The following is a 24,727-nucleotide window of genomic DNA, read 5'->3' on the forward strand; positions in this document are numbered from 1 at the left end:
AATACATAATGAGCACCTACATTCACTGGCCTCCGCAAAAGATAACTCGCTCAGAATGGCTTTTCATGTCTCAATGATCCCATTATCAGGCAGTTTTTATTCATCACTCCCTGTCGTCTTCAGATCAGAATCAAATATCTTGCTCGGGGAGGTTTTGGATCTTACCACAGAAATGCACACGCCGCTGTTGCTGTGTGTATTTATTTGCGATCGAGGTGATTTTGACAAACAGAAACAGTATGACGACGCTGTCAACAGTTCTCCCTCTGTTAGAAATGCTGTATCTGCTCCAGCTTGTGAGGGGGAAATACAGCCATATGGTGTTTTCTTCACTGACGAGGCTCTCTTCTCATGTCGCCTATGCCGATATGGCTAGCTCGGTGGGAGGTCTGACTGATAAAATGAAGCAAAACTCTTTTTGGTATTTCAGATTATGTACCACTGTAGAACTAATCATCACATTCTTTCAATGAGGTCATAATGAGCGTCTCAGTCGCCTTTAAGTTCTTAGTTTATTAGCATGTTTGTTGCAAAGTCTCACATTTGCTATTTTCACGTCAGAAAGTCATTATAACAATAACTCTGAGAGACTATTTGGGACTGTCATGTAGCTGTAAGTAGGCGCTGTCTTACAATGATGTGTGGATACTGTTTAAAAGTGCTGCTTTGTGAGCCAACCCTACCAGACAAAACAGTATCTTAGTCCATCCACTTACACCCTGAAAAAAATGTTTTTTGAAATACTTTACTCTATTATTTTAATGTCTTCTGGAAGGATTTTAAAATTCAATACATGCTGCCACTGCATGCATGCGGCATCCCTGCTGCTTGGCCAATCACGCACTAAACATTACTGTTGAGCAGCAACTCAGGTAACGCATCGAGTCGATATGAATGTATTTCCTAGAGATATGGGGATAAACTGAGATGGGGACGGGGATAAATGGAAACAGGGTGAATTTAATTCAGTGCCAATGAAATTAATTTTTGCAGAGTTGCTTGCAGATAGTGGGAGGAATGGCATAAAAAATAACCTCTAACACATTCACGTTAAAGCAACACAGTGAGTGTTATGAAGCACAAACGGTCAAGGGCTGTGGTTTTAAGTTTTAGACTTGATGGCCCAACACAGGCCTTTATAACACATAAAATCTGGTCACATCAAATCTAAATTAATTTTTTAAACCATCTAACACAACTACATTTTCTGCACATGCCTGCATGATGATTTACAGTTAAAGACAGAAGTGTATTTAAACTTGCCCTTTATTTTTTTTCCGAATGTTTTTCCTGATGCAAGTGTCAATAACTGCCCTATAGCTTCAAAGCGGTTACTGAATCATCAGTGTGGTGGAGGTGGCTGCGAGTGAACGAGAGGTCAATGAGCAGATTAGTCATGAAACCCCGACAGGAGGGCCGATTATGAGGACGACTGCAGCCGAAGAAGAAGGGGAGGAGACATGGTGAAAAAGGCTCTCTCCATTAATGAAATGGGTCACCGCATGAATGTTGAATGCGCTCGGTGGACGGTGAGGAAGAGAAAAATGTCTCTGATATGCCTGGTTTCTGCACTAAGATCCCTTTTCTAGGAAAAAAAAACCTGGCTTGAGGATAAGATGGTTTTATGAGAAATCAGATTGAAAAATGTCTGACTGCACACTCAATGACAGTGTCGAGATTTTAATGTAACGCCCGTAAACCCTTTGAGTTTATCATCTGTATGGGAGTATTTATATTTATTCATCAGGCTGGGATTAAAAAATGACTGCATTATCTCTCTTGATATGTGTGCGTGTGTGTATGTGTGTGAATTAGGTAAAATTCCCATTGAACTAGATTTGGATTTACGCAGAACAATAACGGAGAGCTATTGCCTGGCACATTTGCTCACACAAATGCACACGCATATATATATGAAAGACACACCTGGTCTTAATAGTAGAAATCCTGCAAGTGCTGCAATATGAAGAGTACACTATTTGTAAACACATATATTTTTCAGTCAAAAAAAATCAGTTTTATATATACGCACGGAAATTAACACACGATCCATTTTGTATGACGTGTTAATGTCATCTTTCAAAGTAAAAAAAATGAATGTTGCTGCATCCCTGAGAACGAGAAAAGGATTTGTCGAGGCGAGGTGCCTCCTGTCCTCTGTTCTGCTGATATAATCTTTCATGTCACTTGTCGCTTTGCTCCTCATATCTGTGGACTTGGTTGATTTCTCTGGCCTGTGATAAAAAGAACGGATTGGCTCGTGCACCTTCTGTGGGTTCAGTGTCAGTGAAACGGTGGCTTAGCTCTTGATTTTTTTGTGCAAGAAGCTTTGAGTGTACTTCATCCTGTAGTTGGACAGAACTGTCCTCTGCTATTAAATCCGTTGTTTCTACAATTTGTTTTGGTATGCATATAGTAAATATGAGCATCAGCTGTTTTTAGTAAGAAAGAGAATATGTTGATATACACTCACGGGACAATTCATTAAGTACACCATGCTAAAAGGGGATGGACCCCCTTTTGCTTCATGGCAAACAGGTTGAACAAAGTCCTGGAAACAATGAGAGATTTTGGTCCATACTGACTGAAATGAGCACAGAGGTTACACTGATCATGTCTACATGACTAAATGAACTGACTTGCTGCCATGTGATTGGCTGGTAAGAAATTCGTATTAATGAGTGGTCGGACACGTGTACCTAATGAAGTGGTCATTGTGCATATGTTCTAATTCTGACCACTGTGGAAGTTAAATAAGCTAAAAGCTGACTTGACTAAAATGAAATATAATTATCATAAGAAACTGTTTTGCAAAAGTAATGCTTGTGTATTTTATGTATGTCACTACCAGCTGACCCGGGAAAGATTTTTTCATTATAGCAATCCGCTTCAAACATCAGCAATAATTTGAAAGCACTATCTCAAAAGCAAAGATTACACTTTCACCTGACTTACTCTCCTCACACAAACTACGCCTACAGAGATTTCTATAGGCTGCCCTCTTTTTAAATTCTGCTTAAGCTGCAACAACTTCAGATGGGGAACAACAGAAGGCAAACACTTTGCTGTTTGTGTTATTAAAAAAAAAAAAAAAAAAAGGGGTCTTATGAAAGTCCAGTACAATAGGTTTAAGCTGGATTGTCTTTGGAAAGGGGCTATTCAGCAAACAGAGACTAAGCAGTCAAAATCCATCCTTCTTTCATCCAGTTATTTGTATGTGCAAGTGGTAGGCACTGAAGGGAGAAGACAGAGGAGGTTTGAAAGGGAGTGAAAAGAAGCTGTACTTGGTAAAAGACACTTTACACGTGGAAATGTTGTGGTCCCACCTGTGCTCCTGATGTCCCAGTGTTTCTGCGGTTTTACCTTTCACTGTGTTTCTTCTCGGTCGCCCGTTTGTCCGCTCTCTCACGGCTCCCCATTTCTCTCCTGCTCCTGACTCACCTGCACACCTGTGACTCATCTACCAGTCAGGCTCCTGCAGTACATATATCACAACTCCACACTCTATTTTCCGCCCCATTGTTCAATCGCCCACGTGTTCCTAATGGCCAAACTGTGACTTTCGTTCAGCCTCGCCTCAGATTGTTTAAGCTATGCTGTGCTTACCTGTGCTGTATGCCCAGTCTCCCAGTGTTCCCCGTGTCCTGTCTCAACCTGTGAGCTCTAGGCTTCCCCATACCACCCTCCTTTCATTCACAAACAAAACTGTATTAAAGTGTTTTCAAATTTTGCCCGAATGCTGCTTTTAACCCCAAAAGTGTACATATACACACAATAGATACAGTTTTTCCTTTTTTCACTTTTCAAGGTCTTTGTAACTGATGTGATTTTTCTGGACTAAGGGATCCAGCAAAAAAAAAAATATATAGAAAGAAAACCAGTAACTGCTTCAGTAAGGTGATATGGTGGTATTCAGGGTGGGGCATCTTACTAGCATGGTTTAAAGGAATGACAGCTGTAAATCATTAGAAAGATCCCCTTTTTGGAGGACGACAAAGCCCCTGTCCTCAGGGCACTGAATGGTTTGATGAGTATGAAAATTATATGGATATGGCCTTCATACTCACCATCGGTCCCTGGGTGGACAGCTCAAACACTTGGTGCCTGCATAATGTAAAACCTTACTGCTCGGTGTGTTTATCAGAGTGTGTGGAGCCTGTGCCAGTGTTGATCCTTTTTTAAATCTAGTGTTTCATTTGAGGACTGTATTCGTGATTTGATCTCTTTGTTACTCAAATAGTAAATCTGGTGATCTGTGTTGTTGTTGAGTTTTTCCTCCCTGTGTGCTTTGACATTGGTCTGCAGTCTAACCCTCAGTCTGTCCTCTCCTGAGGGGTGTAGCATGAGCTTTAGTGAGATATACTGAGTCTAAGAGTGTGCAGTGTTATAAAGGTGCCCCCTTATTTTTAATTTGTAATTTTTAAGTTGGATGGAAGAGTCATCTTTTCACTTCGCTGTCATCTTTATTTACAGACCACTTCAAGTTCACCATTTAGGAAATTTGTACTAAATCTATATAAACATATCTATGTTTATATAGGTAACTTATTAAGCTGTACCTCAGCTCTAAAATTACAACAGCATAAAATGCATGTAGTGCATTGTCACTGGAATTTGCATTCAGCTGATTGTGTAAGAAATGTAAAAATGTCATCTTGCTTATTTCTAATCTGCTTTAAATACTTTTTTTTCACACTGCTGGTATTGCAGCTACATGGACACAGATTAGAAAATTGATCAGCTACATTTCTCTGCTATTTATCACTGAGAATACCTCGTCAATCAATAAAATTAATTCCACTTTGATCTCGTGACAACCTGAAGCGATTCCCGCGCCTCCTTCGTTACTCTGTGGGACAGTGTCAGAGCTGAACATTGTGTCTAACCTTTAACATATCAGGACAAGGATACAGGGCTGTGTGCACCTGTCATGTTAGAAATGCACTGAAATAAATCTGTGAATATGAGTTAGGGTATTTATTTTTCTCCTTTTGAAGGCAGACTCTCAAGATTCGGTGGTCAGTTGAATAATTTTGTGCTGAAAGAAAAGACTCAAAAGATGTCAAATTCCCCCTTTTGTGAAAGTGTGCAGTGATCCTGCAGCAGAAAGCCTGAGTTCACAGGAAGTTAATAACCACTGTTTTGATACCTGTTATCTCAGAATTGGGGGTTTCGGTGGTTTTAGGTTACATCCTAAACGTCTTAAATAGGTGAATATGAATGGAATGAGCATGTAATGCTAAAGGTTTTATTCATGGGAAAAATGACTGCTTTGGTAGAGACAAGGTGTTTCATTAAATGCTGCGCTATAGTTCAGATAACATGACATTACTCTCATTAGAAAAATGTATTTTTTAATAATTACATTTACCTTGTAACTGTTACATTGCTACACTTGTTACATTGTAACTGATGTCTTTATTATAAAGGCAGCAGCTTTCTTTGTCGCCTCCAGAGTTCTGTGACATGCAGTAATCATCCATCCTTGCTCTCACTAACAGTAACTACAGGTGTCAACAAATCAACCAGGAATGAATTCCTTAAAAAAACTGAAAATAAGTTAAAATAAAAAAGAATAAAAATGTACCAAGTGCCTTTTATAGCAGTTAATTAAGGCAGCCTTGATTGACGGGGTACATTACTGCTCACAACACTTTGGTCTCACCATCCAAGAATAATCTCCATTTTTGTCCACTGTCACAGAGAACACAGATGTGGCGACACTTTGCCACTAGCTGTATACAGATGACTTCACACAGCTGTGGCCTCTAAATACGATGCACTATGCTCTGCTGTTGCTACCGCGATATGTTTTCTTCCTGTGGCCTGTGCACTGCCGAATCCTTCAAACTTGCTCTTTCCCTTCTCTGTTTTACCTTCACGGTTCATATGTGTAGTGTTTGGGCAAGTTTTTGCATTTGGGAATATCAGATTAATTGGATGGGAGGTAACTTTCTATATTAATAGGGCTCACAGGGGAACACACCCACGACAGCTGGCTTCAGACTGGTACATGTTAGGTACTGGACCGTCAATACTAAATGCTCCACTCAAGTAGTATTGCTTTCATTACTGACGTTAACAAGAGGTTTAAAAATGGAGATGTCACAGCATGAGTTGCAAGAGAATAAGACGAGGACTCTGTTGAGTTTTTAAATACTTTACAGGGACAGATGGCGCTAATAAATCATACCAGGATTTAGTTTGTGCAGGCGTATATCAGCGTTCGCCTGCTTGCCTCCACCTCTCTGCAGCTGCAGGTTGGTACCAAAGACTCAGATGCTCTTGTCCAAACAACCTTACATCTAGTATGCACAATTTTCAAAGCTCTTACAGCCTTCTGAAGCAGATTCTTCCAGCACAGTAAAGTTTCTGCTCCAACTGATAAAAATTTCTTTTGAGCTCCTCAACCTGGCAATCTCAAGCTGGGAGGGTGTCAGCTAGAGATGAACTAAAGGAGGAGGATCAAAGACACGGAGGTAAAGAAATGGCTAAGACATGAAGTCTGGAGCAACAGGTGATTTGGTGTTGATGGACGGAGGAAGCGAGAGACATAAAGAGGCAACGGCGGCTGTGTGGTAGCTAGCTGAGGGAACACAGATGCTAGATAATAATGTGAGCGAAAGAGGCTTTCTGAGATAAATGAAGGCCCATCAAAAGCATAGCATTTCCTCACGGCTGTCAACCAAGATGTCAATATCTATTTTCCTTTAAGCTATGAAGTGGATCTCAGTCCTCACACCAGAAGCAAACTCGTTGTACTGTAGAGCCATTTAAAGCAGGCTAAAGCTGGGCCAAATAGAAAAACAAAAACGTCTCCAGAGTGGTGACTATGAACTATTGAGAAGAGGTATGAGTTCATCTGAAAACTTGGGGTCAGTAGGTCAATATTTTACTAGTTACTTTTCAGATTATTTCGACCCCTTAACTCTGTTAAAATAAACCATCTCATAAGTCATTACTTTTTTGTGCTGTCTCCTCCCTTCACCCTCAGCCAGTTGCATCTGGTTTTGTCAGAGGTTTCTTCCTGGTAAAAGGGAGTTTTTTCCTTCCCACTGTCCCCAAATGCTTGCTCAAAGGTCATCTGATTGTTGGGGTTTTCTCCATATTATTGTACGGTCTCTAACTTACATATAAAGCACCTTGAGGTGATTGTTGTTGTGATAGGTTGCTTGATAAATCAAACCTAATTTAACTGAATTCTATTGAACTTTTCCTATAATGTGTTTATTCATCATATAAGGAATTCGCCAGTGTGTGGGATAAAAAAATCTGTGGCATGCTTGGTTTCCTAGCAACATGTATCTGTTATACACATTTTTATTATGTAGTGTGCCACAGCTAGGGAGGTGCGATTGGTAGATGAATATATAGGAGACTGCAGTTAGATAAAAAAATGAATAATTACTGCAGGGCTGAGTGGGTCATGGATGGATGTTGTGGGTCAGGGTGGGTCAGTGTGTGATGGAAGGTGTGGAGAACTGGCGTGTTGCTGGCTGTGTTGTTGGCACAGGAAGTGTAGCTGAACTGAACACAGAGTCCAGAGTGTGGTGGAGTTCTAATATGAACAAATAAAGAGTGAAATCCGGAGCAGAGTAGCCAGATTTTACAGTATTTCAGGCCTGAGGAGCAGAGGAGGTGGAGGGCTGGAGACTGAGGCAGGACAGTGTGGACGGTGGATGAGAGAGACTGCAGGTCTTCTACAATAATTAAATTATTACAATGTGTCGTGCTCTCTTGTATCGTTCTACCCATTGTTTATTAGTGTATTTTAAAATATATTTTACCCTTACAATGGACAATGAAAATATCTAAGTTATTTGTAAGACTAATAAAACCACTAATGCCTCATCTTTAATGCTTACTTTGTTAAATCTTTCTTTCAAAATGCCCCCAACAGTTCCACTATTAAAGATTTTTTTTTTTCTGATAAAAAAATATTTTTCTCTCATGCCTTGATGAAGGTCAATAGGACATGTTTGTTGCTAACATGGTTGCAATAAATTGATGAACCTGAGATGTGTCAATTTTTTCTGAATGTGTTTTTTGTGTGCTATTTATTTACTTTTGTGTATTTAACAATAAAAATGAGACTTCTTCCAAAAACTCTTCTTTGTTTGCTTTATTCTGCTTCTTTTTTATTTCAGATTAAATTGAAACACCTCAAATGTATCTTGTGTACAACACTGTATATGAAACAGTTAAACTGAGCCGCATCCCAAGCTGCTGCAAGATTATGCATTAATATGCTGCAGATTAGTTGAAAATAAAAATAATCAATAGCTTGGAATGAATGAGATGGGCCTATATGTGGAAATAATTTAAATTTAGACACCACAGTATCTCGTAAATGTAACTGAATTGGGTCTATGATTACACTATTTTCTCAGCTCTGGCCTTTGAGTGACAGCCACATCATACTTCCTTTGTCTCTCTTTGATGAGTCTCCCTCCACCGTCATGGACAGAGACATACTCGTACACTAGATATTTTGTCTTACAGCCTCATTACCTCTTGAAATGGCTCACTTAACACATCGTTCTCAACCAACAAAAGGCCGTTGGGTCATTTGATTGCAGCCATCAAACTAACATGTGGTGTGGTTTTTTAACAGATGGTGCAAAGTTATCTGGTCCAGTCTCTTGGCCTGTCCTACAAACATGGCATTCTCCCACACAGTGACTAATGTAAAATGCTGGTAAAAAAAAAAAAATGGATGAAATGCAGAGCACAGCTAGATGTAAATAGATGCTCATGGCGGCAGAGAGTGAGGAAAAGAGACAGAGAGAGACTAAAGAGGGTAGACAAGTGAAATGACTTATTCAAGGGGGAAGTGGGCAGTAAGAAACATGAAATTAGCACAAATAGATTATCTGTCGACTACAGGCAGGCCTAAGAGCAAGCCAAGCACTGTGGAGGGAGAAGGAGCGAGAGAGAGAGCGAAAAAAAAAAAGCAGATCGACTTCTTGTTTATTCCTGCCTCAGGGGAGTTTCGATGGAGCCATCACTCACCAAATTGCTGATCTGTAGTTGGAACAGCTGTATCCATAGCACACACGGACTGAACTATACTGCAATTATAATGCAGCAATAGTGCGACCTATGGTCTGTAGGAGAGATGAAGTGTTTAATCCCTTACAGATGGTGTGTTTCTGCATTCCACAGATGAAAAGCTTTCCTTTCATTGCCATTTTTTTGTAGTATTGTGGATTTGAGCCAAAAAGATAATACAGTAATGACACCGCTATAGCAGCGACAACTCATTCTAAGTGATGTACAATTATTGCAAAACGTGCAGCAATGCAGATTTACAGTGGTTTCAAAGCAATTCATCAAACACACACAATGCCAAAAACACACACATATTCCTTTGGGTGGGTGGGAATGAAGACTAAATTGTGAAGGCATGATGACGTGATTATATTCTGTGGGCAGTGAGAATGGGCACAGTAATACGATTGCTACAGATCAATTTCATGCCAGTTTTGTTAAAAAAAAAAATCAATTTTCAGATATGATTTAATATAAGATCAGAAATGATTATAATCCAAATTTTTTTATTTGGAGTGGAGTGTATTCTTTGCTTATTAATGTAAACTTAAGAATGAACAACCTATTTTTTTAACCCAGGTAAATGAAATGAGAAAATAGCACAAGTGTAAAGGACACAGTATACATTAGCCTAATGACTCATACACAGAGCTGAAATGAGACTGTGCTGTTATTTTACAAAGTTTGGATCTGTAATTAATGTCGGCAGATACCCAAAACAATAATATCAATATTGTGTTGAAGCTAAAAGTTGGATCATTGCATCACAAGAAATAATCTTTATCAAAAATATCTTCAGTAGACTTAGTTTATGCAGTATTTGTTTCGAATAGCACTATGTAAATTAGCATACTCACTTACTTATTCACTGATTGTTTACTTGTTACCTTTATTACATGGTGACAGTGTAAGATGGCAGGTGAATTTCAAACTGCAGCATGTATTTGATGTGGTCATGTGGTTTGTTCATCAACAGTACCGCACGGCTATCAGTTTGCTCCTTGTAGTGATTCATTCAAATTGAATGACTCACTGCAGTAAAATCTAACTATTTCCCAAATGCTGCTTAATTTTGGAGAGAGAAGAGAGAGAAGGTTCCACTCCGGCTTCCTCCCACAGTCCAAAGACATGCAGTTAGTGGGGATAGGGTAATTGGTTACTCTAAATTGCCCATAGGTGTGAATGTGAGTGTGAATGGTTGTCTGTCTCTATGTATTAGCCCTGCGGCAGACTGGCGACCTGTCCAGGGTGTACTCTGCCTAATCGCCCTAAGACAGCTGGGATAGGCTATAGCCCCCTCGCAACTCTGACAAGGATAAGTGGAAGAGAATGGATGGATGGATGTTTAATTTTGGACACCGAAACCAAATGTTGGTTGTCCAAATTATTGGTCCGTCCCCTGAGCAATCCCACCCAATTCTTCCCAGGTGAATCTCTCAAGGTCTTTCAGAGTTGATGATCTTCTGGCGTGAAATCCTGGTCCTCAGTTCACTTCACAGAATTTCATTGTGATTTAAGTGAGGGCTCCGTGCAGGTCAGTCATGTTTGGTCTTTTGGAGGTAGTTCTTCACCAGGAATGACGTGTGTTTTGGTTCGCTGTAGTGTTGGGAGACTCAGGATGACCTGGATCCAGTTTTGTTGCTGACTGCTTGAGGTTTACTTTTAATATCTTCCCATATCCTTCTTCCTTTGGTGATTCCTTCCATCTTGACAAGATTCCCAGTTCCAGACGTACTGAAGCATAATACTCCCACCACCATGTACTGTCGAGGCAGTGTTCTCTGGGTTGTATGCCTCTCCCTTGTTTCTCCAAACAGCATCTCTGTGGCTAAAGAGTTTTAGTTTTGTCTCATCTGTTCTAAGGATGCACTTCCCTCACCATACCTCACTGTGGCCTGAAGTCATGTCTTCTGCAGAAGAGGAGTTTTTCTTGTTCCACAGCCCGGCAGTCCATTCCTGTGCAGACTTCTGGGACTGTCATCTTTGAGACTACAGTTCTAGACTTGGATAAGCCATTCATTCGTGTCTTGGCAGTTGTTCAGTGGTCATTAGACACACCTCTCACTAATTTATTTTTAAAGTCTTTTGCTTTCTACCACTGTCAGATTTGTTCTGGACGGTGGTGCTCTCTTTATAATTCTTGATAATACTTCAGTCCTGTCGATGACACCGTGACATCTGAAAAGCTGTAATAAATTTATATATCCATGTCCTGCTTTATGAGCATCAAAACTGATTTCTTTAGTTTTTAGCTTGATCCCTTCTTAAGTGACAACTCAAAGCCTAACCCAATTTATTTATAGTGTGTAAATTAGAAGATAAACCTCACTTTTGGTGTGATTTTACAAGCTTTGAACAAGTTAAAGCAGGTCATTGCACAGGAGTGGTTTGTGCTATGGGTCAATGAAAAATGTCAGATTTTCAGTAAGGTAATAATATTGACCCCGCGTTTTTTTTTTCCTTAATTAATTCTGAATAATGAATGATTTATAAAGAAAACTAAACTAATATGTTTAAAAATTCAAGGTTCTACTGTTAAAAAATCCTTTTGTCCTTATTTTAACTGAACATATTCATCAATAAGTGTACAATGAAAATGATTGTTAGGTAATTCATAGTTTAGGGTCATATGTTAAATGGTTTAAAAAGTAAAAACGAATATATTAAAAATGTAAAAAATCCAATGATCCATGATATTTCCATTTCTGCACATATATGCTCTGGAAATTGAATCACAACTTCCAGGCAGAGGGATAAATTGTTAAAACAAACTTTCTCTTCACTTATCAAATCATTTGCTTAACACAAGCAGGGTGGAAACAGGCTGGAAAAGTAGTTCATGATGGTTCTTAAATGATATTTTATGCACTGACAGTGGGAAAAAGGTTTGTAACAATCTGTTGCCAGATTGGGAGGTTATTTAAATCTCTGGCCTAAAAGGATTGTCCTGGTAGATTTTGGCAATTAAAAACCGTGACGGTGATTAAAAAAAGAAGTGCCAGAAATCCCACCTACAGTTCTTCCTATTAGCTGTATTTTTCTTGGTTTGATAGTGGGAAGTGCTTTTGTGGGTATGTGATTGGCACACACACACAAACACACACAAATATATATAAAACTGTTTGATGTATACAGGCCTGAAACAGAAAAACCGATAGCCAGAAAGAGATCTTTTAGTAGCCTGAATCTTCTCCAGCTTTAATTACACTATATTGATCAGAAGCAGGAGGAAGGAAAAGGAAGGGGAGATCGAGTGAAGAGAGGGACACAGTTGGTGAAACTGTCTCTCTGGCTACGGCTGTAGTTACTGTAAAGCTTGTAAAAAAAAGGAGGGGGGCAGGGTGTTTGAGCAATTACTCCAAAGTCATACAGTAGATAATTAGAAAATTCCCCCTAACCCACCACAGTGTCTCTCTGCATACATCCATTTAGCTTAGCTGATACAATGAAACAGTGAGGGTGTCAAATTCATTTAAGTCACCAGCCAAAATGCATTGTTCACATCCATCTCGCAGCTTCATGCTTGGTTTGATTTGAAATTCTCAGCATTGATTTTTCGGTCCCTTGTGCCTTTGGTCTGTTTCTTTCTTGTAATCAGCTATAATAGAATGGTCATGCATGACACTCCTGGCGTCCCTGTACCAACTTTAGCTATATGTTAAAGATGCAAAGAGGACTGCTTCTGCAAAACTGCGCTTCTTCTCTCATTTTTAGGTTGACCTACTTTGGCAAAGAGCTTAGGTTCCTTTCTTTGTTTCTCGCACTGTTGTGGCAAGGGCAGAAAATCTGCAAACTCTCCTACTGTATTTTCCTCCACACCCACTCCTGCTTCTGATCCAGGCGGATGGTAGATGAGTCCAGCACAGTAAAATATGCCAGATTCAACCTCACTGCCCCAGCGAAAACTTTCCTGGCGCGTCTCACAGAACTGTATTCTGGGGGTTAAGGAGCTTATGTCTAGTATACGACGCATGGAGAAAGGAGCTGAGCAGTGATTCGCCATGGGGGGGGGAGCAGAGTGAAGCCTCTCTGTGTAGAGTGTATCTCATTATGGCTGAACTGTGTGTTACCTTTGGTAAACAGTGGGGAATATTTCTTAGTCGAGCGTCACTCTAAAAGCAGCAGGCTGGTAAACGACCACGGCCCGACGGTGCCGCAATGCCATTGCTCAAATATACAGCCCCATAGCGATGTATGAGTTCGGTCATGATTAGTCAGATAGAATAAATAATCTGCTCTTATGACAGCCCTCTTCATTTCACCGTGTGTTAAATGGATGCCACGTCCAACTCTTTTGTGTTAGTAAATTCCCTCCAGTTATTTTTGCTGAATGACCTTCTCAATCACGAGAAAAGTCAAAAATTCAATTTCTGAGAGAAGCATTCATTATAATAGCCTTTGTGCTGAAGGGTACCTGCCCATTTACTGTGCATTAGAGCGATCCATAGTATATTTGTAGGCAATTTCAATAGCATATTAAGCAAATCAACAAATTAGAGAATCATAAGGCATTTGGCAATATAACGTGAATACTATCAGAGCCACACAAACATGCAATGCCATGAGTATGATGAGAATGACGTCATTTCTAAATTCTTATCAAGTGTTGATGCTCATATTCAGAACTTTTGATTTACTTTTCCCCAACAACTACACTGGCTCAAACAATTATTTGATGAGACTGAACAGGACACTGCTGATGTTTATATTTCTAGTCCTCTTTCCAAGTCTGTCTTGAGGCTGAGAAAAGCTGCAACACACGCACTGCTGTGTGCCAGCCCGACTTCAACACTTCCACATATTTCCTCGAATTGTTGTGACGTTCTGCACACTGTGCTTCTGTACAGCTGAGTCTCTCACATGTGAAGAGCAAAACATGAGTAATTAAATCTTCATTCCTCCACCCACACTACCGCATTCACGTCTGTTAAATTGAAAAACTACACGGTGTAAAACAGATCCACTTAAGTCGACGCCTCACTGACTCTTGTATTATAGCGTCACGAAGCGGGGGAAGCTTTCGTTAACCTTTGCGCTAACACTACAGCGGAGTCTTGTTTTGATGTTATATGACCCTCCAGAGACTTTGTAAATCAAACACTAATTACAGCGTACAGTGACCTGATGGCTGAAATGTTACATCTGATGTGCTCCGTGGGCTAAAAGACAGCTGAGTGAATTCTTGTCTAAAGTAGAGTGTGCTTCAGCAAACTGTAAGCTGCTTGGTTAATTAAGACATGCTGACAACTGGTGAACTCTGCACAACATTATAGATCCACTGCCTAATTGGAAAGAATGGACAACAGTCAACACATTTTCTTCACTTCTTGGCAGCTGCACTGTAGTTGTAATAATGAATATAGAAAATATAGAAAAAAAATGAAACAGTCGATTCTAAAAGGATCCTTACAATGAATGAGTCAACTCATTGTTAGATTAACCTATATGGGCACCTTTTTTGTTACGCCCCTGCTGGCCGATAACTGATTCACTGCCAATTTATATGAAAATTTGAACTGACTCACTTATCAAAGTTAAGACAAACACTGGACCTAGCTTTTTTAAAGTCCCTTGCAGTCTGAGGCTCATGGGTTGTAACCCCCTTTTCGTTTTTGGTAATCCAGCCTTGAGTCCATCAAACAGTATTTGTACAGATTATTTTATGCCTTACCTGCCCTGAACTTTGATGTCAGAAATGGCATAGAAGTATCTGGACAGGTTGTTCTCATCCACCATCGTTGCTCCTGTGGCAGGCCGAAGCAGGCGGATTCTCAGATCAGTAATGGTAAAGAAGTCCCTCAGCTTCTTGGTCGTGTCTAGCTGGCCGTAAAGTGAGGCCATGTTGTGGAGCCGGGGTCCAGCAAACAGTGCAAATCGGTCCTTGATCTCAAAGCGTACAGTTTTGTCGTTCTTCCACACGTACCCTCGTGAGTAGTCCTCGGTGCAGATAATGTCCAGCAGGGTATGCTGAGTTAGGTCTTGCACCGTCTTGGGCTCCATGGTGAAGGCGTCCAAGCAATCAGTGGCGTAGAACTGGTAGGGCTGCCAGGTTCGTCCATAATCTAGTGATTTTTCTAGGACCATCTGTTCGGGTCGGCCTGACTCAAAGGTGAGGACAATGTCTTCAGTCAGCTCAATGGTTTTGTTCCAAGATAGAGTGATGTTGACCAGTAGGGGTTTTGGGTACTTCTTCCAGGAGGTGGACTGCCAGAAGGTTGTGGGGTTGCGGCCCTCAGTGTCGAACATCAGCCCTGGGGGGTGGGCGAGCTCTTCAGTGGTGGCGTCACATTCATTGTTACACATGTAAGGGTTTTCCTACATAAGGGGAACAGAGGAAACAAAGAGCAGAAGAGAAAGCAATAAAAATGTTGCTCACAACAACAACTAACAAGAACAAATCAGGCCATTGTCAGAGTTGATTATTCAGAAAACTTTATATAATAGTTGAATTGTAAATGTCATGCAACACCAAGATATTTGGCGATTTTTGAAGACATGAGCTATTCATGAAAGGCAAGCAGGAAAAGAGTGAGGTTGTCTCAGTAGTGGGCATACAATTAGAAGCAGTCAAAGACACACTGATTTGTGTTGCACATTTATCATTTAAGAGTCTGCCAACAACCTATTGCCAGGTGGAACAAAGAGGTGTCCACTAAAATTTGATCACTTGGCAAACCAAATTGTGAAGCTTGTGTAAATAATTAGGTGCATCAAGTAACTACTATTTTTCTCACTGAACCCTTACTATGGCCATTGTTCCCACACAGATATTTAAACATTAAAAAAACACATCCCTTTAATGACATTATGGGCAAAAACAAAAACTATAGCAAGGATTCTAGACTATTTTCCTCAAATAAGGATTTAAGTCCCTGAAGCATGCTTATCAGGGGTTAAAGCAACCCGATATCATGCAAAGTGTATAACAGGCGCGCTGGTCCACCGTGTCCATCACGCTATGCCTCTACAAAACGTGAAATGTCCCGCTTGCAGAAGTTGCAGTAAGGTGCAGTAACAGCAGAGGGAAATATTTTAATTCAAGCCAACATGAAAATAATCAAAGGAAAGCATTTAAACAGACATTACGTGTGTGTGTATGTATATATATATATATATATATATATATATATATATATATATATATATATATATATGCCTAGCCTGCCTAGCTTAATCGTTTCCAGCAATTAAGGACCCTGCAATGTATTTCATACATTTTCTGCACTTCAGCTTCTTGGCTTTAAATATATTATCTCCTTCTGCCGGTAATGCAACTTCTGCATGGGTGTACATTTCAAATTTTGAACAGGCAAATGGACAAGTGACATGAACACGGTGGACTGGCGTGTCTATACACATCTGTACACAGTATGTTGTGATACTGGGTTGGTTAATGTGGACCAGAATTATCCAGAACAGCACCTTTGATTAATTGGTAACAAAATTTCATTAAGCTAGCTAACCTAGCTTAATACATAGTACTGTAAAGAGAGTTCATTTTTTGAGTGCTGCTGTCTGGCATTGTTTCCAGTTGATGTCATGGAGATACTTGCATAGTACTAAGTATGACGACCCATGTTTTTTTTTTTTTTTGTTTTTGTTTTTTTTGTCACTGTGATTTCATGATTTCATGTCAATAAAGTTGTACTTGTGGAACTTTGTCCTTTAGCTGAGGGCTTTGGCTAACACTAGATCAGCAAGCATATCTGAGAAACATTTGAATTGGCAGGTAACTATAAATTTTTCAAACAACTCAACAAATACTTCTAAACAAAAAATGTTTCTGTGCAGTCTGGACCACAGTGTGTCTGCAAACACTGTATTTCCCAGGGAGAAAACAAAACAACAATGTGTGATCAGTTTAGTCTAAGAGATGGAGAAAGACGTCAGTAAGAGAGGACAGGAGAGGAAGAAGAGATTATTTTCAAAGATAAAAAGAGCACAGTGACATTTGATAAGTCAGACAGCGTCTATGATGTTTTGCAGAAGTTATATTTTTTTACATTCTGAAAAAACTTGAAAGATAAATTGAAGGGTCCTTGAGTACTCCTTGATGGAGGCTAAATTAATTCGTTTGCAGTACTGTGTAAGGTTTACAATGCTGGGTTGGACTGGTGCAGAGCAGGCTGTGGTGTTCATGGTCAATGTTATGTTATATTGAAAGCAGCAGACATTTAAGTTTGATCTGATTGGGCTGCTTATATATGTCAGTTAATTCAATTAAATCTACAAGAAGCAGGAGACTTTAGAGCAGCAGCATCCAAGGTCAGCTGATCACATCCTGTATGCAAAGAAAACAAATCTACTTGGAGTTCACTATGCAAATTTGCATTTTTATTTCCTATGTGATTCTTTTCCCTGTGCTGCACCACCACATGGCTATAGCAGATCTTAGGATTCTCCCTGGCAAATGCCACTTTAACCCCTGCTTATATATGGCAGCCATGCCTGGATAAGCTAATGATAAGCTGGGCCATGAAAAATTATTCTTCAGTCTATAGTGATATGTATGGAAAATGATCTTGTTCTGTTTTTAACATATAAGAGTTTATGTAAAGATAACAAAATTATATGATAAAAGAAATACCTCCTAAAAAGTGACTTTCTTTTCAGTTTCCTTTGGCCTTCATATTTGTCTGACTTTATTTTTCATTTTCTTTAAAAGATTCATCAAAATCTTGTGGGCAGTTGAATCACTTTTATCAACTTCATTCAAAAAAAAAAAATTATGCACACATAACATATAATTTTCACATCAGAAATTTCTCTTGAGGTTTCCAGAGTTTCTTCACATTCTTTAAATTCATCAAGCTCCTTGCTTGAAAGAGGTCTCTCCAAAAACATTTGTCCGATTTACCACAAATCATTACCAGGCAATGTTCTCTCTCCTTGCTCCCTGGGGGCTCGATCTAGCTGTCAGGGGGAGGAGGCACTCTTCCAAGAGGACCTTTCAAGTGCTACAAGCTCCAATTTATCAGGACAAGATAATCCACTACTTGATTAGGTGGGAGATGTCACCCTGTGTGTGTGAGTGCGTGTGGAAGTGAGTGTGGCGATGTGGTGAGGAAACAGGGACAGGAGCGGGTCTCTGATGTAAGACAGTCTAATGAAGCGGCGAGGCAGAGATCGAGTAAGTTAGAGTGAGAAACAGCTCTATTCACCTAATAAGCTTTGCAAGTTTTTCCTCGTCCTCCAAGGCAAGGTGACAATGAAACAGGGCTCTGTCAGGCCTTCTGACTTTTGGAGGGACCCATTAATATCCTGTCTGGGCTATCCCCTACAGGCTTCTCCCAGTACTGGACAGCGGTGACAGAGGAAGGCAGGCTGGCAGTGGAAAATTCCACTTGGGTTTTATTATACCGACTTAATGGCGGAAGGTTAGGTGTGGCATTAACTGCAGCATCTGGTGCACCGTGCAGCCACAGACAGATGTGTAATAAGTCACATGTGACAGTTATGCATGATTAGGGGGTGGGGGAAGTCTCTAAAAACATACTTGGCATGCAGAATAGTTGTGTTTTTATGGCTTGTTGGGAATGTGTATTTATTGAGAGAGACCTAAAACTGAGCTCATATAAGATTCAAGAAGGAAGAAAATTTGGATTTATTGTTGTAGATTTTCCCACTGTTTCTAACATAGCAACTAAACTATTTATGTTATTTCCTATTAAATTATGTTTTTAGTTATAATGAATGCTGCTGCTGACATCATACTATGCATTCTTACACTGAGTCATTATCTACTTGCTTTCCTGCAGAATTTAGTTTTGTAATTAGCTCATTGTAGTAAATAGACTCCATCAGACGTGAATGTCATTCTGAACCGAATTCAACACATCAGTCAAGTAAAGACATATTATCAGCAGGATTTTGTACTGAATCTCATCCACGCTACGTCACTTTTTAAACCTTTCACATTGACATTACCTTATAGCCAATCCTTTCTCCTTTTTTCTAAGTGCTCACATAAATAATAATGAATTAATTTGAATTGAATCTATGTAGATATGAGGGTGAAGTGTTCAGCACGGTGGATCTCCAGACACTATGGTGGTCTGGACACTAGAAAAGACCTGAGCATAGACTTCTTGGATGGTCTGTTAGCAAAATTAAGTATGAAGCAAGCCATCATGACTAATCAGCGACTCAAGTCAACTTAGATGAATTGTGTGGCTCATTGCGACCACCCAGTAACGATGGTTATATTTGAGTGTTAGTGGAGATCAAACAGCTATAGAGACCAAAAATGCTGGTTGGCTGTGAATTTGTTCATTTCTGGCATCTGCTCAGTAATGAACTCTGGCTTTGGCACTTTTACATTGGAGTTTGAGGTTTTTGGGGGTGTTTTTCGGCCCCAAAGCTGCCAGTTGATCTTCCCTAGTGTACCAAAATGACTAGAGCAGGATTTGGCTTTAATACGTCTGAAGAAGCAAATTTCTCATGAATGCCCATCAGCTTATAGTATGCCATGCTATACAAAGTTGAAAGGCACTTGTTTTGGGGTCACATCTGTGACTTACTTGCTTAGGCCAGTGGCTGAAGTAAACAGTCTTAGGATGTCTCTGTGGGAGCAACTATATCATCTCTGAGGTCAACCCTACTTATTCCTTTAAGTCTAAATAATGCTGATCCAATGATCAGCTATTACTGTAACATCCAAACACACACACACCCAGGCTACTCACACAAAGTGCCGGTACATCACAGTAATCAGACAAAGATGTATCCCTATCGATCCCTGTGGCCGTGCAGCTGAAAATCTGCTGCATGTAGCACCTTGCAGCCCTGACCAGTGGTCCTGCGATCCCCTGAACACGCAGGTTAAAAACCTTTCATTACTGTCTCCTCCGCTTCTCGCCTAACGACAAAATACTGCCTTTATGAAGATCAATAACCACACTGGTCTGCCAGAGAAGAGCAAGGAGATAAAATGCTGAGTATACGCCTTTATGAAGATCAATACTAGATTTCTGTGTTTTACTGTGGGGTAGTGCTAAGGCCTTTACTAGTGAATTAATGGTTTGGCACGCGTTTAACCATCTGACAGGACCCGGCACGACAACAGCAGCATTTTTGTAATTACAAAAGATGTTTCTATTAATCCCAGTGTGATGATAAGTGGCCAAGATGGGGGGCAGCCAGCGCAGATTACAAAGCCAGCGCTGAGATAGCAAGAGCGGAAAGGTCATGCCAAATTGGCACTAATAGAGATGCAGTCAACCAACCCAAAACACACTGGATTATTAGCACTGTGATGCAGTGATATAGTGTGAGAGAGCAGTGGTGTGCATGTGAGTGTGTTTGTGTTTGCAGGTGGGTGTTCATATACCACCAAGTATGTGGTTGTGGGTGGATAATATCAGGAAGCTGCTCTAAATTCCTTTGGTGTTGTCCCCATTATAGTCAAACTGTTCAGGCTAATTTAACCAACCGGCTAGAGGAATAAAAATCAGCAGTGCTGCAACACAGTGGGTAATGAATTAGACTCATCTCATTCAGCTGCACTCAACAGACCAGTGTTATTTGTAGTGTTTAGGTCACAGGGAAGTGTTTGCCTATTTGTTTACAGGCTAAAGGCTTTTAGATATGTTTAAGCTATTTGCCTGTTGTAGGCTACTCACAGAAGTAACACAAGACACCATTTTGGCTTCAAATTACGGATCCTGGATCTTTTATTGTGACTCTGTAACTGCTACGATTTAGTGAACAATCATCAGGAATTTAAGCAGCTGCAGTTAAAACGTCCTATTAAACTTAACAAAACCAATTATCCTAGAAAAAATAAATATATTCTTACTTTTATGCAAATTCTCCATGTGTATCTATGCTGTACTATAGTGGAAAAAACAGCATGCTGTTATGATCTCCTGTTAGCATTTTCTCATCACCTGTACAACAAAGGGTCGCATTAACCTTATTTCAAAGGGATCTTTGACCCAAACAGTTGGATACGGAGGCTTCAGCGGATGCATGATGAGCAGACGGGCGAATTCATACACAAAAGAAGAGAAGAGCAGATAAGTTACTGAGGTTTAAAATAAGATATGACCATGCTGGCTGACAGCCTTGGCCTGGCCACACAGTAACCACTGATGGAGGATAGGACCTGAGGGAATATAAATTTACTAACTGCAGACAAGCCATCTTGATAGATGGGCTCACACCAATCAAACCAATCCGCTTGTGTGACAGATGTCTTGGACGTGGAACCCAGATAGCAAATTGAATTCACACTCCATCGATTCGTCTTTCCAACTCGCTCCCTTTTTCTTTTGCTTCCTGTTCTTTGTTTCATGTTCTAAGAAATCTCATTTCAGAGTGGGATCAGTGTTTAAATATAAGAGAAATAAATCAATTTTAATATGTGGCCTGATCTTTTTTTTCTTACTCTTTTAAGAGGAACTTACTGGAGCAGGACCTGTACTACTTCATTAGAAGCAGTACAAAAAAATAAAGCATATTAAATCGATGGGGGGACTTTTCATCAGGTGATCACTGCATATCAGTGTTATTAATCAGTGAATATCTTACAGTTTAGGCGGTACACCTCCAGTGACCTTGCTGATGAAATCACTCCACTCTGAAACCATGCTCTGGTGTGGATACTGTGTCACAGACTTCACGCATCATATCAGTGTAATATCCATGTGTAATTTAGTGTTATAGATGATGGCAGATATGGCAGACATCTAACCAAAACACACGAGCAATCCTTCCTTGCGGGTTCTTGTAACAAACAAGAGAGACAAAGACAGATGATGAGTGGCTGCAGTTTATCACTAAGCACACATCAATACCACATCTTCAGAACACCTGTTTATTTCACTGACCCGCCCTCCAGCCTCTGCAGATTTGATCAAAGGAACCAAAAATGATTTGAAACATTTCTGGACATTAACCATCCATCTGTGGTTTGTATTAGAAAACAGGATATTATATAGCAATGGGATAGTCAAAAACAGTATTGGTGTGGTTGTACTGTTTTCAAGGAATCTAAACATTGTTCTTCTGCATATTCTGCAAAAAATCATGTGGAAATGGAAAAGATGCACCATCATTCTGTATGAGAAATAAATCTACAATAACACAAGTAGAGTGGGGCATCAGTTTTACATGAATCAAGAAGCTCCTGTGATTTCTGTGTTAAATGTCTCTAACTTTGTACCGTTTGTGGAAATCTTTTTTTTTGTTGTTGACAGTGTAGAATTCCTCCCACCTCCGCTGCAGAAATCCATAATCCCTTCCTTATATATATATAAATCTATTTCTCTTCCATGTTTGTACCTCTCTCTCCTCAGCCAGGTGTGTGTATAAGTGTGTACGTGCATGTGTGTAGGATGTGGGGGTTGGGGGTTAAAGCTATCCCTGCTGCATTAATGAGACCTTGTGTTCCACAATAGATTTCTTCACCCCAACCCAGAGGCTTGATTGAAGCATTGCTCTCTCAATTTCAGTCTCTTTCGCTCGCTCTCTCTCGCTTTCTCTCGCTCTCTCTAGTCATGCCAACACCTTCAGTGGATCCCTCCTCTCCCTCTCCCCGTCTCCCATGGTGATGGGTGGTGCAGACAGAAAGAGGAGCTTAACCTGGACGTGGAATGAATATTGGATGCCAGTGTGACAGATTACAGTGGTAATAGACACCCTGGTCAAATCCTCACAAGGATTACAATCATATTTTCAAATGGCTCAGGGTCGGCCGGAGGTCGTCCAGCCTGGACTGTGGTCAACAACCCAGAGGGAGCCCTAAAATCCCACACTTACACATGCTGAGACAGGTTCCTCTGCCAATTGTGTGTGTAAAGCATGGTTTTGCATATAATGTTAGCGCTGATGTTAATATAAACACTTTTTACTAAACCAGTGCAGCTACTGGTCATTAATCATGCAAAACAAGGAAGATGAGGGCCTTAAACTCTGGAACAATTAAGGAAAATAAAATAATACATCATCAAGTTTTAGAATAATATATCAAAGCAATAATAGTCAATACACTTCTCGCTTATTTGCTCTTTTTGCTGAGACACTTTTTGGAGTTGGAGCTAGCCGCCGGTTAGCTAAGTTGACCGTAAAGACTGTCAAAATGTGTCTATATGAACCACTAACCTGTATGTGACTATCATATACAACCATCATATACCAGCATACTGAGCTTAGACTCAGCATGAAATGTGCTGAAGCCCTACACAAGCACTGACTGCAGACCACCAGCTCAAAGGGTCCGATAGATGAAATGTGCTGTTTTGTAGCACCACTGGGGGAAATCCAATAGTGATCCAAAAGGCAGTGAGCTGCACCATTCAGCCACCTTAAGCACCACAGCATGGGCCGTCCAGTCGACTGTGGAGGGGTTATGAGGTGAGACGATGTGTAAATGTTCTCCTGTTTCATTCATCGTGATCACTGGCAGCGATTTAGAAGATTCATGAGCCTTAAAACAATAGCGGGAAAGCCTTCAGCATGCGGCCTCTGCACATTCAGAGGATATAAAAACAATTTTATATTCCATTATCTTTTATATGGCAATGCGGGCCCTACAGGGTGCCACTGCGATATGGTTTGGAGGACAGGACAACACCTCCTGCTTAAAAGATGTTATATTTGTGAGAGCGAGGTAAGTACAACCATTGAGAGCAAGAGCCAAGGAGTGTTTGATGGCTGTAGGTGTACCTTTAACAGAGACAGGTTAATGGCCCGCTACAGTATATTGGCATTGTATTCTGGCACATTTAACACCAAATTAAGAAAATTTATTCATGCAGCACATGAATGTATAGTTCACTGCTTCCCTCCTGTACAGTGAACATGCATTTGAGGAAATTAAGAAGTTGTGCAACATGCAAAAGCCAGTTTGCATGTTGCAAAGACAGTTTGTCTCCAGTGCACACGAGGTTACCCCAGGAGTAGCCAACAGTTGCTCCAGCAGGAAACCACTTATGTAGAAGACTTTTAGAATAATTACATATCTGTGAGGTCTTTTCAAAGAGGACCCAGTGGTAACGGCTGTGTGCTGAAATGTAAAAAGAAAAAAGTATGCATCATTTCAAAGCCTAAGCCTTTTTTCCCCAAGTCTATAAAGTGTAATGGAGCATTAATAATGCACAAGTAACTTAACCAAAAATAAGTTTCAAACTTTTTCTGTTTAACTTCTGTCTGGAGCTGGTTAGATTTTATAGATTATATATTACTCCTGGCATATCAAAGTGTGGCTCATGGAGGGAAAACTCTATACAGTGCTGTAGATTTGGTTCTTTTGTAGTAAAAAACTACTAAAAAAATGTTTTGGATGACTGCATTGCTGCCTGCACCAAATCGCAAATGGAGGAAGGTTATTTTTCACTGTCATTCTCATCTCTTCTTTCATTAAGATGACATTTCTGCAGTGAACTAATACACGAGGGTATAATCGATCCACTGGCTGCTGCAGTGCTACATCTCTCAATCAAACTGTCTTGTCAGATAAAACGAAGACTTTGGAATTTTTCACGACACATTAGGACCAGAAACCTGTAGACATGATCACCCCTTATCTTCTAGCCGTGAAATCCCTCACGGCTTGACAACACGAAGCTGAGGCTACATCAAAAGCTGTCTACCCCACTCCATCGCCTGTCGCCATTCTTTCTCTCTTGCCATCTCTCAATCTACTGGTATTTTTAGTGTTATAATAGTGCTACAC

General features: G+C 40.2%; 1 protein-coding gene across 3 annotated transcripts in view; it reads right to left on the reverse strand.

The window, feature by feature from the left end:
- The window catches only part of ntng1a (netrin g1a), a 116,766-nt gene that overhangs the window by 45,164 nt on the left and 46,875 nt on the right, over positions 1–24,727 (reverse strand). For all 3 annotated transcript variants that reach the window (XM_040036209.1, XM_040036208.1, XM_040036210.1), the window contains exon 3: positions 14,723–15,366. In XM_040036209.1, the coding sequence (XP_039892143.1) occupies positions 14,723–15,366 (644 nt within the window). The remainder of the gene's footprint in view (positions 1–14,722; positions 15,367–24,727) is intronic.

This window comes from Simochromis diagramma, unplaced genomic scaffold, assembly GCF_900408965.1.
Source record: "Simochromis diagramma unplaced genomic scaffold, fSimDia1.1 OVJJ01000271.1, whole genome shotgun sequence".
NCBI classification, from domain to species: Eukaryota; Metazoa; Chordata; class Actinopteri; order Cichliformes; family Cichlidae; genus Simochromis; species Simochromis diagramma.